Source organism: Crocodylus porosus, unplaced genomic scaffold (genome assembly GCF_001723895.1).
Source record: "Crocodylus porosus isolate Cpor-Errol unplaced genomic scaffold, CroPor_comp1, whole genome shotgun sequence".
Classification (NCBI taxonomy): Eukaryota; Metazoa; Chordata; order Crocodylia; family Crocodylidae; genus Crocodylus; species Crocodylus porosus.
Window position 1 is genome coordinate 8,595,907 of NW_017728929.1, and position 14,450 is coordinate 8,610,356.

Sequence of the window (14,450 nt, forward strand, 5' to 3'; positions counted from 1 at the left end):
TGGAGTGCTGCGTCCAGTTCTGGGTGCCGCACTTCAAGAGGGATGTGGACAACATGGAGAGGGTCCAGAGGAGGGCCACTTGCATGATCAGGGGGCAGCAGGGAAGACCCTATGAGGAGAGGCTGCGGGACCTGAACCTGTTCAGCCTCCACAAGAGAGGGTTGAGGGGGGATCTAGTGGCTTGTTACAAACTAGTCAGAGGGGACCAGCAGGCACTGGGGGAGTCCCTGTTCCCCCAAGCACTACCAGGAGTGACCAGGAATAGCGGTCACAAGCTGGCAGAGGGTAGATTCAGGCTAGATATCAGGAGGCGCTACTTCATGGTCAGGGCAGCTAGGATCTGGAACCAACTTCCAAGCGAAGTGGTGCTGGCTCCTACCCTGGGGGTCTTTAAGAGGAAGCTAAACGAACAGCTTGCTGGGGTTGTTTGACCCCAGGACTCTTTCCTGCCACAGCAGGGGGCTGGCCTTGATGATCTGCACAGGTCCCTTCCGACCCTACCAACTATGAAACTATGAAACTTCCTGAGGTCCCTTCCAGCCCTACTTTTCCATGAAATGTCCTTGTAGAAAAGCAAGCTATCCAATTTCTCCATGCAGCCAACGGTGCTTGTTTATACAGCCCTCCAGTGTGTAAAATGCAAGTCATCTAGTCCTAGCAGAGACTTCAGTTGAACATCTCTGATTAGTTCCAATTAGCTGACAATTGGGCTTTGGATCTGAACAAGCCCCAGAAGTCTGAAACCTAACTGTGTGTTAATGCTTCCAGAAACATGATGGGTACAATGAAAAATAAATCTGGTAGATCTTACTGCACTGTTCTTTGTATCTAATAAGAGCAGAAAACCTCCAGAATAGTCCCAAATAAATCACAGCAGGCCCATTTGTAACATTTCAAGATTTTATTTCTTGTTCTGATAACAGCCAGGAATATAAAGTTGTATGAAAAAAAGCCTAACCCCTCCTCATGATGGTGAGTTAAAGGGAGAGAAAGAGATGGAAGCAGGAGGGTCCCCAGGTAGTGCTGAGAATGCTAGAAGGAATGAACTTTCCTGGTTTTGCATCCCATGAATTGCATTAATGAAACTGGAGGAAGTCGCAGAGCTTCTGAAGTTCTATAAGAGAAAAAGAGACAATTAAAACAATAACAGCAACTTGACCATAGAGAAAACACATCATGGGTTCACACATCCACTGTACTATAAAGAGCTCCCCCAGTCCCACCAGAACCTACTCTGGCCAGGGGTTCTTCCAAGAGGAAAGGCCATGGGGGAGGGTGCAGGAGCACTGAATGGGCAGCAAAGATTTTACAACCATGTAGCTCATCTGCTCCTTCCACACAACAGTTCCACATAAGGGATTAAATATGGTCCTAATTCTGGCAGCCAATGGACTACATGTTCTCAATGGACTTGTCATGGCATTATTTCAAATCACCACAGGTCACAAGTGGTCAAAAGTCATTGCCATTCGAAGAGTAAATGGTGAGCTACATGAAATAAATGGGCGGTCTCAGTCGAGTTCCTTAATGAACTTGAGTCCCTGTCACAAAATCACCTCCATCACAGCTACTACTTAACCCTCTTGGGGTGTGTCCATATGAGCCACAAACTCATCTGTGGTGCTGCAAACTGCACATACCTCACATGCACACATTTGCCACACTTCTAATTAGCAGTGTGGTGGGTTTTTTTCTGTCACTGGAATCTCCTGGTGTCAAAAAGCTGCACCAGAAAAAAGCAAAATGACACACATGGTGGCAGTGTGCCCCACCCAAATCTGGAGCCTGGCCAGCCAGAGCCACGCTCCAGCTGTCAGCCAGGCTCTGCGCACCCAGATCACCACTGCTGCAGCCCCGGAGGGCCTCCAGAGTCCCAGGTAAGGCTGCTGGGGCCAGCCCAGGTGCCAGCTCCAGCCTCCCCCACCCGACCTGAAGCAACACTAAATATGTGCTACTGCTATTTTTATCCCTAGGGAAACACATTAGGTTCCCACTCATGGGGTACCCCCTGGGTGGGCACCTTAGAGGAAAAGTCAAGAACTGAAAGACCATAAAAAACTGAATTAGAAACCTCTTAAGAAGCGGCTCCTACAGAACCAGATTGGGCACACAGGCAGGATAGGAAAGGCTCTATAAGCATCTTCCTCCTGTAACTGTGTTGGGAATGGATCATTCCTGTGCAGTGCTTGAGCAAGTGTACAATTCATGCAATTAACTGTTTCATACATATTTTAACACTGGGAGTTTGTCCTCATTTTTGTTTTGGGAAAAAAACCTGAACAGGCCAGGGGCAGGCATACCTGCCTACAGCTCCAACTCCCTGCATACTGCATGTCTATAAGAAATAGATGAAATGGCTTTCTTTGTTTATCCAAGACTCTTACAATTACCTGTTGGATTGCATTTGTTGAGATTAGTGACAGAGTCAGTGTACTCCTTTCCAAGAAATTCCTTGTAGGTCGTATCTTTAGGCACTTCAATCAGGCATTTGGTCTTGTCTTTGAACAAAAGGTCCCTGGTATTAGACTCAAACAATGCAAAATCTTCATCTGCATCTTTTTCACATCCAAACTGTGTCTAAAATAAATTTAAAATGTGCACATAAAGATCACCTAATGCAAATCAGACCATGTTTCAGGGAAAGATTCAGAAAGCTCTTTCACCAGAAGTGAACATTTTAAAAATATTTTGCGCGTACCTCAAAATGACCTCTTTTTGTCATCTAAGGGCCCCCTTAGATGAAGAGCCCAGGAGATCTACTATAGATCTGCAAATCTGATTTCCCTGGAAGCAGCTAAACTCCAGAGCCCCCACTTTTTTTCTACCTTAAGGTTCCCCAAGTGCCTAAAGTTCTGCTTCAACACATGCCCAGAAGTGCTTCAGTCTTTACAAGTCTGAGCACTCAGTGCCCATCTCTCTCCTAAACTTTATTGGGATACATGAACCAGATGTACCTATAGCCCTCTTCCCTGGAGATCTCATTCCATAGGTCTTTTTAGAGAATGTCACTGGATTAGACCTGCAAAAATTGCAAGTGGATTTTGTACCAAAATACGCACAGCGTTACAATCACTCATGGTGCTCTGGCGAGGTGCCAGGGGATTGGAAAAGGGCCAATGTAATCCCCATTTTCAAGAAAGGGAGGAAGGACGACCCAAGAAACTACAGGCCCATTATAGTCTTACCTCAGTCCTGGAAAAGCTTTTTGAGTAAATTATCCAGGAGCACATCTGCGAGAGGCCAGCAGGGGAGATCATGATTAGGGGCAACCAACATGGGTTCATTCAAGGCAGGTCCTGTCAGACCAATGTGGGGGCCTTCTGAGACCAGACCACCAAATCCTTGGACGCAGGTGTCAAGGTGGATGTAGTCTTTCTGGACTTTAGGAAGCCCTTCAACACTGTCTCTCACCCCATTCTCATTAAGAAATTAGGCGACTGTGGCGTTGATGCCTACACAGTCAGATGGGCTGCAAATTAGACCCTGAGAGTGGTGATAGATGAGTCATATTTGACCTGGAGGGATGTGAGCAGTGGGGTCCCTCAGGGCTTGCTCCTTGGGCCTGCACTGTTTAATATCTTCATCAGCGACTTGGATGAGGGGGTGAAAAGCACCTTGTTCAAGTTCGTGGATGACACTAAGATGTGGGGAATAGTGGGCATGCTGGAGGACAGGGACAGGCTGCAACTAGATCTAGACAGGTTACAGGGTGGGCAGATGAGAACAGGACGGGTTTCTACACTGACAAGTGCAAGGTGCTGCACCTGGGGAGGAAGAACCAGCAGCATACCTACAGGCTGGGGAACTCCCTTCACATCAGCACAGAGGCAGAAAAGGATCTTGGAGTCATTATAGACTCCAAAATGAACATGGGCCGCCAATGTGGGGATGTGCTCAGGAAGGCTAGCTGCACCTTGTCATGTATCCACAGATGCATCACGAGCAGGTCCAAGGACGTGATCCTCCCCCTCTATGCAGCACTGTTCAGGCCGCAGCTGGAGTACTGTGTCCAGCTCTGGGCACCACAGTTCAAGAGGGATGTGGACAACATGGAGAGGGTCTAGAGGAGGGCCACTCGCATGATCAGGGGGCAGCGGGGCAGACCCTATGAGGAGAGGCTACGGGACCTGAACCTGGTCAGCCTCCACAAGAGAAGGCTGAGAGGGGACCTGGTGGCCATCAACAAACTGGCCAAGTGGGACCAGCAGGCACTGGGGGAGTCCCTGTTGCCCCGAGCACTACAAGAAGTAACAAGGAACAACGGTCATAAGCTGACCGAGAGTAGGTTCAGGATAGACACCAGGAGGCGCTACTTCACAGTCAGGGCGAGTAGGAGCTGGAAACAATGTCCAAAGGAAGTGGTGCTTGCTCCTACCCTGGGGGTCTTCAGAAAGAGACTAGAGAATCACCTAGCCAGCGTCGTGTGACCCCAGCATCCTTTCCTGCCCATGGCAGGGGGTTGTACTTGATGATCTGCTCAGGTCCCTTCCGACCCTACCTACTATGAAAGTATGAAACTACACAATTGGGATCAAGTCAAGCAAGCTTTTGAATGTCAGACATTCTTCATCAGGTCTCTGATTCGAAGAAGCCAGGCACAGGGGAAGAGTTGAGAGAAATTATCAGGGGTAGCAGACACACAGTTAACAGAAGAAAATAAGCTGATTAGGTTGTGGATTTTCCACTGTAAGATTTCAGCATGTTCCATGTTACGGTAGTGTGAGAGTGATGTTGTACAACACTCTTCCACTACCATAAATGATCCCTGAAAGAGAAACTATAGTCAACGTCCTTCCTATGAATACACAGAAACCTGAGAGCCAGGTACAGGACAACCTGTTTCAGGAACCAGAATCGCTATATAGTTACCCACGCCTGGATTTGAACAGTATGTGGTTTTTCTAATGATTTCTAATGTGGGTCTAATGATTTTTGCTACGTATGCATGACTGCAATTGGTTCACTCTAACAACCTAAGATGTAGGGTACAAAAACCGATAGAATACACTCTACCCACAGCACAGACCTGTTGTTGGTGGAGTATCTGATGGACGAGGTCTATTTTATCAGGATGTGTAATCACAGCGTGGGTAGGAGCTTTTGCCAGATGACATTTTTCATATTCTTCAGGCTTTGCCCGGCTCCCATCAAGGCACAGCAGCTCAAATTGGTCTGCTGTCAGATCTTTTGCCCAGTCAGCTGGATTTTTTCCTTGAAAAGAATTTGTTTGATAAGGGACCGTGTTGGTATTCATGCTCTGAACATACCCAGAACACATCCACAGCACTGAATTCAGACCAAAGTATAGCAAAAGCATGACTAGAGGAAGAAGGGGAGTGTCAGGTCCCAAGCCCTGCTTTCAGGATTATTATGGGGTTTTTTAATCCAATGACAAGAGGTGTAATTGGGCAGTTTTGTGCCCTGGGTGGCAGTAGTGCACAGCTGCAGCAACCAGACCAGCAGAGACCATGACTGCTATTTTTGTTCATCCACCTAGACCAGTGCCTGGGACTGGTGCCCTGCTTCCTCCCATCCTTAGTTACACTACTGCTAATGACTCTCTAATATAGAAGTAATCCTGGAAACAGGGCTTAGAACCCAAGAGTCATTCCCCCACCCCACAAATGACTATCCCAATGATGAGACGACAAGAGTTGAGTCATCTTCTTTCAAAGATCCTTCTATGAGAAATGTCCGTCAGTCGGGCTCTTGCTTGCTCTCCTTCTGACTCCATGAAAAATGTGCATGGCTCAAACCACAAGAGTGGGCCCTGCTCAGCTAGGCTTCCTCTCTCAGGACAGGACCACATTCATCCAGATCTGAGGGGATGAAGGATCCACATGTGTGGCTCTGAATAAGGCGCCTAAGGTGCTGAGAGGGGTAGGAGTTCAGGGTGAAGCTACACATTACACTTAGACCATACTAAGGGCACTTAAATTGCAAGCATCTACACGTTAAAGCTCTTTAACTCATGCTCTGAGCACCTTAAAGTTACTTCAGACAAGGGCTGTGCTACCTAGCTCATGTTAGTTAGTTAGTTAGGGTACCCTAGCTAGGTGCCCTAGTTAGGGTAACTTCAGTCTGCTCCACAGAGATAAAACAAGCAATATGCAGTCCCAGCATCCCAGGATGGCTTACCCCCAGCGCCTCCTTCCCCACTCCAAGCAGGGCTACAAGCCCAGGTATCCTGGCTCCTAGCCCCATCCCTGCTCACCAGCCCTCTAGTGGCAAGTCAGAGCTGGGCAGGCAAGAAATGGTATTCGGGCTACTTAACGTGTCTGTCCATAGCACGTTCCAACTTTAACACCACATAACTTTCCACCGATTTAGCATGGTCTCAATGGAACGGGTCACTTCCACTCACCATCAGATGCTCTGTGCTCCCTACTGGCTGTTCTCTCAGCAGGCCCTTACTCATCATCTGGACCTTTGATTCACCCTTCAGAGGCACATGAGCCCCACTGACTGCACAGGGACCCAAAGGGCCAAACACCATTCTTTGAATCACCCTCCTGAGACCAGACATTTGATTTTCAAACTTGCGGAAGCCAAGGCTGGATGTGCTGAAGGGACCAATCTGGATTTTTTCCTAACAAACTCTGTAACAGGAGCTGGAAAGACTCCCACTGACTTCAGCTGGCTTTGGACTGGGCCCATACAGCACAATAATAATGAAATAAAATGTAGTAATACTGTTAGAAATATAGAAATGTTCTTCCTAAGCAACCTAGTCCACAAGGGGGAATTAACACCAAAGGCTTCCTCCATCCCACAGCGATTTCAGTTCTCTGTGACTGCTGACAGACCTAGCTCCTCAACCCCTGCAGCCTGTCTGTTTCCTGGCTGCAGTTTCAAGCCTCTGATGGACTCCAACATCAAGGTGAAATAATCACATACCCCCAGTGTTCTCTGCAACAGTTGTGTGCCTGACAAAGGCCACATCCCCCTTTTCCACCAGACACCTGTAAAATATAGACAAAAGCAAGTTGCAGCTATTTGGAAATTTTTGCCCTCCCTAAAGATCTAATTCTGACACTAGTCATGTTTCCTGAGCCTAATGTGTGAGCATTTCTAGATCTGTTAGAAGGGACACAATTTTTTTTTAAATATCTAAACTGTTACCTCCTCAGAGCAGAAGTAAATCTGTTTCAGCACATATCTTGTTTCTGATTCTTGAATTTATCATGAAACACAAAAGTTGTCCAAAAAACGGCTTGCCTTATTAATATTAATCACTATTTTATCTTGTCACAGGACTTCATTTGCCACTCTCTGAATCCTCCTTCAGGGCAGATGCCTGGATGTACATGTAAAAAAATGAGCTTTCAGCAAAAGTACTGTAAGCCCTGAAGTATACCTGGGTTGTAATAAGTTTCTTGCTGTTTGATAGCACAGAAGTGATATTGTAGTTCTGATGGTCCCAGAAATACATGAGGCAAGGATTTGTGTGCATGAAATCTTTTATTGGAGCAACTGCATGGTTGGGATAGACTTAGAAAAGCTTTTAGGTATCCCAGTACCTTTCCTTAGATACTGAGGCCTGAGAAAGGTATACTATGGTACTGGAGTAGATGTCAACTCCAGAATCCTTGCCTTTATTATTTGATGGGATCAACGCACAAGTTACTGCCGGGCTGAGCTCATGCCCAATATAAGCTCCTTAGACACGAGCTATTGTTGAAAGGGTGCACTAAGGATGGATGCTGGAGTGGGATCTGCCTCCCTCACATTTTCTTCTGCAATCTTTGAGGAGAGTTGAGGCAAGATCCATTGTTTTCCCTTTTAGTAACTGGAAAAGTTATAGCAGCTCCCCGGTTTGGGAGTCCTCTCCTGTTACCACTCCTCTCCCATATTAAGGAGCAGTGCTATTGAGGTGTACAGGGCGCATGGAGTGGAAGGATGGTCTCTACCAGTTAGGGCCTGAAGGCAGGCAGTGCGGGGTAGTGGGGAGAGGTTAGGATTGCCAAAGGACTCTCAGCAGGTACAGGGCCCTCACTACACCCCCACAGCAGGAACATTTTGGATTATTTTTTGAACTACCTACCGGAAAGCCCCAGAGTATCCGGCATATCTATCAGCAGCTGAGCACACGTCAGTTTTTGAAATATCCGTTGAGCCAATACACAGCTTGCAGAGTTGTGAGTCCACGGGAGACCCAGGAGCACAGCCTTCACTGAAGAATGTAGCTGAAGGGAGGAATAGAGAGCACCCAGTGAGTACAGTGGATTTGTATAGGATGGTTTGCATAGGGATGATTCTGCCTCTGGCAGGGGGTTGGACTTCTGGAGGTCCCTTCCAGCCTGCCTTCTCCACAACTCTCAGATCTCCCCTCTTGCTCTTGCTTTTCCCTGACACATTGCATTACTCAAGCTAGTGATTAGTTATTGTTAGGCCTTAAAATAAGTTAAATTATTTCAAAACCAAATTAAAATAACTTCATGAAACTGAACAGGCATTTTCTTAAATTAAAGAATGGATCATTTCTGTTAAAAAAAAACCAACAACAACAGAAAAAACAGAGCTTCCCGAGTTACGAATTGTGAAACCCACAGTAGAAAAGGCACATCTCTACTACAGGAAGCAAATCATGTGCCCTAGTTTTTCACTATAAGATTCAAAGGCTAGCATGTTCTACATGTATATTTTCAGGATCATTTTAGTACCTCAGACTACATTGGTTGCATTAGAGGTTGTACAACCACAAAAGAAAGATGGGTCCTACCCCAGTCTGTGTAATGTTTTCAGTATAAAAAATGACAGAGATTTCAAAAAGTGAAAGATTTCACTTGGGACACTACCAACATGGGGGATGTTTTTGATTGTCACAGAGGGAGGCAAGTCTATCACACTAGATCCAAATCAATGTTCCTCTAGCCCAGCACTCAGCCTCCACCCATAACTGCTACCAGCCACTTCTGAGTAAAAGTGGAAGACACATTCCAGTATGCAGCTGTTGGGATAATGTGCCAACAGGAAATGTTTCTTCCAAACTCTTGCCTTTTCCTGGATATCATAACTCCGGACTGTTACCTTACACATATGAGCATTCACTCTTTATTCACGTTCTGTGGGTCCTGCCAAATAAATGAGCTGAAATGCTATATTCAAGTGCTGACCCCATCAGCATAGGAAATATTTAAGGCACTCTCAGTGAAACTTCGCTGGGGGAAATTTTGAACAAAAGCAGCTTTTCCCACTTCCTCTCTCCCAGCTAGAAACCTCAAGTCATCAGAACCTCTAGGGCAGAGAAGAGATTTTGGGGCGATGCTTTTGTTCTCTAGCAGTGGCCTCACCTAAATCCCGAGAGCCAACTGGAACACAAGTAGCTCCTTGAGAAGCAGATACAAAACGTGACTCACCAAAATTGCAGGTCTGGTTGGCAAGCAAGCCCATGGGGATATTCCAGCCAGCTGTTCTTCCAACCCCCGTGTGACAGGACTTCTTACCCTCCAAAGTTTGCCATGTGATACGTGGGTTGGATGCCTTTACAACAGCCACAGCAAAATATGTACCTTTCACAAGAGAGAGACAAAAGGAAGGGAAACAGGAGATCGAGTAATGCACCTGAATGGACTTTGAATGTTCCAAGCTGTTTCACACCTTCCTTTCTTTGAAGAAGAAACTACAGATGGGAGTGAGGAGAACACACTGTGCCACTAAAGCATCTTCCACCCAAGGCGACCGAGCACTGTGCCGATGGATGCAGTTAGCCCCACAACACCCTTCCAATATTACTTAGGGTGCAGATTTTCAACCTGTGCTTAAAGAGACCTCAGACACAGGCACCTGACAGAGCTGGGCATTCTCCATAGATTTCCCCATCATTCACTTCTACATGGGCTCACACCCGGGGTTGAACCCAAGACCACCAGCATTAAAGCTTGAGTCCCTACTAGTTCCAATAAGGCACTAAGCATTAGCAGGTTTATAGACATCTGCAGATATGCCAATATGGGGGTGGGGGGTACATAATACACCGTGGATCGTGATTTGCATGAACTTTCTTGTAACCACAGGAATCACTGGTCTACAGCAGACTGTGCTCTGGGTCCAAGGTTATTTCGGACAAAAAATTAAAAGTCTGGCTTAATCCATTCTGTCAGTTGAACGAGTCCTTTCAAAGGCTAAGTCTTCTCCCAGCTCCATTTATTTATACCTTTTGGGTAATTTCACTTGTTGCTTCCAGTGCAAACTGCCCTCTCTTTTTTTCTATGCCTGCTGCATTTTATCTGAGATGGTTAAATTTGAACCTCACGGAGTTCATTCCAATTCTCCATAATCAAAACAGCTGAGAAGAGTAGAGTTGGTTAATTAGTTCATCTTCCAGTTCATTAAATATGTTGGACAAGTGATTCCAGTAGTGATATTTCTATTCAAAACTGGCCATTTATTCAAACCTTTGGCTGTCTGTCCCATGACCAAATTATTTATTTCAATTTCATTAATGCCAACAGTCAGCTTAATCCTTTGTTAGCAGCAATTACCTTGCTTTTTTGCTGGGTGACGGCATTTCTCTGTATCAGCTGAAATGGAAAAAAGGGGGATTTCAGAGAAAGCAAGAGTAGCTCAAAAGCAAAAATGCAGAAAATATTAAAACAGATTCCCTGGGCAAAGCGTCTAGTCACAACAAGGGTTGTTCAACAGTGTGCTGGCAAGTTACTCTCCAAAACGGCCTTCAATCTAAAAGGTGTCAGGAGCAGGTGATCAAAAAGCTGCCACATTCATACAGCAAAGGACTGCCGCTACCCTTTCCTTTGGCAGAAAAAAAGTGAGTTGAAGGATAGTGACACAATGCTTATGATGAATTCTTTGCATAATTCATGATCACTAAATGACAGACAACACTAAGAGTCAGTGGCTCCTCTGAGGATTCCTTCACATCTGGTAGGACAGTAGGGACCCTTACACAATCCAGGCACAGCATAGGCTGAGTGTACCCAGGAAAGACGCAGGCAATGGAACAGGCTTACGCCAGCCCTCATCACACACCTTCCACAATAAACTTACATGCCTGGGAAGAAGCAGCGGGTTAAATGGGGGAGGGAGACAAGTGTGGTCCAGCGTGAAAGGAGCTGCAGGAGCTTATGCACTGCTTCAGGCCCCACCTGCCTCTAGAATTTGGAGGCTGTTAAAGTGAAATAAACCCACTTTTGCCCACTACTCTTTCCAATAATGAGGCTCTTGTGGCCAGAGTGGAGAAGCAGGGGCAATGACTTTCCACAGTTCAGAATTAAATGGCTCCTTCTGTCACCGTAAATTCCCAGTCAGGGATAAGCCTGATGGGCAGTCTGTGTGGCACTTACCATCATAATATTCCCCAAAAGCTGGTGACATGCCACACCTGCCAGCTGTGTAGACAAATCCTCCATCCACAGTTACTGCATCTGCTTCACCTTTCTGCAATGAAAGCAACTCCTCAGATAGGAGGTAAAGCTACTTTCCCCCAGCCAGGGCTTTTGAAAAAAGTTGCCATAAGAAAGGTAGCTTGTTATCCAAAAGAAATGGTGACAATTAAAACCAAGACACTAGAATTTTGTGTATCCAAGATTTTTTTCCTCATTAACTACAGTGACATTAATTTAATTGAAAGCTTAAATTGCATCTGGGTTAGTTTGGGCTTCAGGATAATCTCTGATACCTCTTTGCTATGTTTAGTACAGCAGAGACATCATGATACTGAGCCTGTCACCTGAACAACTAACAGAGAACCCAGCCACCCTTTGGAACTGCCTATTTTGAATTCATGAGAGAGGAAATGCTCCCAGGGAGATGTCACTGGTAAGCTCTTGTTCTTACCATGTGGGCATCAATGTACCCAAACTAGCTGAGGTACTATGAGTAATACAGCTACATTAGCAGGATGCTCTGTCTAAGCTGAATATATCCTGCTTTGCAGCAGAGCTAATTAGCCCATGCTGCACTGTGCTAAGATGGCTATGTTGCTTCCAGTTCATTTAGACATAGCTTGAGTATATCTATATGGCACTTCAGTGTGCCATGCAGACATGCTTTGAGTTTGTCCCTCCAAAGGGTTATGCAAATAGTCTCTGCTATGTTGTAGCTTGTGAATCTCAGGGCTGTCTAAAAGCCTCATTTCCCAAGATAACAGCACTGTGCATTGCCAGCTGAATCATCAGGCTAGCCAGGGGCAAGGTTTTAAGTTGTTACTACAAAAAAGCCACATGCCAACAAGATCACAGGCAGTATGGCAAATCCAGCATCTCAGCAAATACTATATGGGGCAATATACTCAACAGGTGTAAAGTGGTGTAAGCCAGTGAAACTACATTGATTTACACCAGCTGAGGATGCGATGCACTAAATGTAACCAGGGGAGGATCCACGGGGGCTGCGCTGGTGCACTCATATCCCTCTTTGATTCCTGGTCACCCAAAGTTTAAAACCAACTGCTTAGCAATGGCAGCAACATTTCTAGTCAGGCAGTGCTGGAGAGTCAATTGACTTAATAGCTCCTTATAATCTACCTGATCCCTTCTAAACTCTTCATTCCACAGGTGTTAACAACCCTCTCCTTTTTAATGGACTTGATGTTCTGCCAATCAAGTTATCCTTTGTTCTGCAACTCTGCTGCTAGCTTCTCCTGGTAATGAAGCTCCTATTCCACAGCCCTGTAGGTTGTTTCTAACTCATTGCAATGAAGTGATATTTGTTTTTGTTTCCATCTGAAACTTAATAATACAGCCCCAGGCCTCTACAGTATTAGTAAAGCTTTTAGTTTCTTTTTAACTGGAGAAAAGTGTTGTTTTTATATGTGATGACGCACCTCACCATCAGCACCCCCCCCTTTTCAAAACTCTAGATCTGCCCATGAATGTAGCATGTCATGTGCTTATTTGGATACCAGCAACTCATTTCTTCTTCTGTACAGCTCTTCAGAGAATAGAAAGAGACACAAGTTTGTCACTCAGAGATAGACCTGACAAGTCATGGTTTTCCCAACTTGTAATTAAAAAAACATTATGATTATTACCACTAAGAATTTTTAAAAATTCTTATCCTGAATCAGAACAAAAAGTCACAACGCCAAAAACTGTAAAGCAAAAATCTGAGAGTCCAAATGCAGCCTAAACGTCAGAGCAATGACTTTGAAGTGTTTCATTCTAACTTGCGCTATTTTGTTTAATATTGCTATAATTAGATTAAATTTTCTACATAAAAATCATTTCAAACCAAAACATTGGAAGATTTAATATCAGAGGCTATTACAGCAAAATAGTGAAGCAATTTCTAAACTTTTTCTAAAAATGTGTTTTGTCAACAAGTCCATCTCTATTCTAGTGAATCAACATTTCCACAACACCCTTTCCTTTGCTGTCCTCCACTGCAAAAAAACTTTTTTTTAACCCCGATTGTCCAACCAGTTCTCCTCAATGATAGAAAGCAAATATATGCTTTTATCCTACAGTAGGCAGAAACTAACCCAGAGTAGCTTAGCTGTTAGTGAAAGATGTGTTAAGTTACTACTGGACATCTTTCAACAGCAATAGGGCAAGGATATGAATACAGACAACTGCCATGGAGCACTTCCTTCTCCAACATGATAAGATACTCATATGGCCCCATAACCCTCAGTTGGTAGGTGAGTGGAGAGACCAGGAGGAAACACCCTTACCAAGATCTTGACAATGCAGCCATCTACATCATTTGCTGTTTCACAGCTCACATTGCCTTTGCTCTTTGCACTCCATGTATCACATTTGTCTGTCTCATGTTTTCCTATTGCACACCACTGTATCCTTTCCTTTTTGGTCTCAGGAATGGAGTCCTCTAGAGAAGTAAGAGAAAGAATAAGTCAAGAGGTTAGTTAAACCATAAAGTCACAAATGGGGTGATTTCAGGGAAGCGGGGGCCTGCAGTCACAAAAATCACTGTCCACACATTTGCCCCTGCTGTTCAGGTCAATGTTTTTTTTCGGTCCAATTTTGGACTAGTGGGCTAGAGACAGACATTCAAAGAGCCTGAGCTTCAATCGATTCAATCTTTGCAGGTTAGTCTAACCTGGTGAGGCTGAAACAGTCTGAAACCAGAAAGACATTCTCTCTAGACTGAGGAAATGCAGGCACATGCATGCAGGGGCTCAGGCTAGAAGCCAGTACATCTCTTCTGTTACAGGTTTAAACCAGTTTCTGATCACTTAAACTGGTTTGTGTGTAATGTCTGCCCTAGCCATGGAGTACAGGAAGGGCAAGAAAGGAAGATCAGTTACCAGGGCCTGGTTCTTATGTTGGTCAGAAGAAGATTTAGACACAGATTTCCAGAGGCCTCCTGTGTAACACTAGCCATAGAATCTTACCCGGTAGTCCTTTCACCGAGGGCACTAACTTGTGTTTGACTACGCATTTCCCAGAGAAGCATCTAGTCTTGATCTGAAGCTTCAAGAGATGGGGAAGCCACTGCAGCCCTTAGCTCCACTTCGATTCCCACCCCCC

At 45.2% G+C, this 14,450-nt stretch overlaps 1 protein-coding gene across 3 annotated transcripts in view; it reads right to left on the reverse strand.

The window, feature by feature from the left end:
* Positions 1–882: 882 nt before the first annotated feature.
* Positions 883–14,450, reverse strand: part of LOC109315331 (ovotransferrin-like) — a 24,714-nt gene continuing 11,146 nt past the window's right edge. Inside the window, exons 9-17 of one of the 3 annotated variants that reach the window (XM_019542972.1) lie at positions 13,634–13,788; positions 11,304–11,397; positions 10,485–10,523; positions 9,360–9,512; positions 8,045–8,186; positions 6,898–6,962; positions 5,027–5,211; positions 2,391–2,577; positions 883–1,114 (exon numbers count right to left, since the gene is read on the reverse strand). In XM_019542972.1, the coding sequence (XP_019398517.1) occupies positions 1,077–1,114; positions 2,391–2,577; positions 5,027–5,211; positions 6,898–6,962; positions 8,045–8,186; positions 9,360–9,512; positions 10,485–10,523; positions 11,304–11,397; positions 13,634–13,788 (1,058 nt within the window). In that variant the 3' untranslated portion in view covers positions 883–1,076. Of the gene's footprint in view, positions 1,115–2,390; positions 2,578–5,026; positions 5,212–6,518; positions 6,590–6,897; positions 6,963–8,044; positions 8,196–9,359; positions 9,513–10,484; positions 10,524–11,303; positions 11,398–13,633; positions 13,789–14,450 lie in introns of those variants that run through there. The other 2 variants (XR_002102480.1, XM_019542973.1) reach the window with 2 other exon arrangements.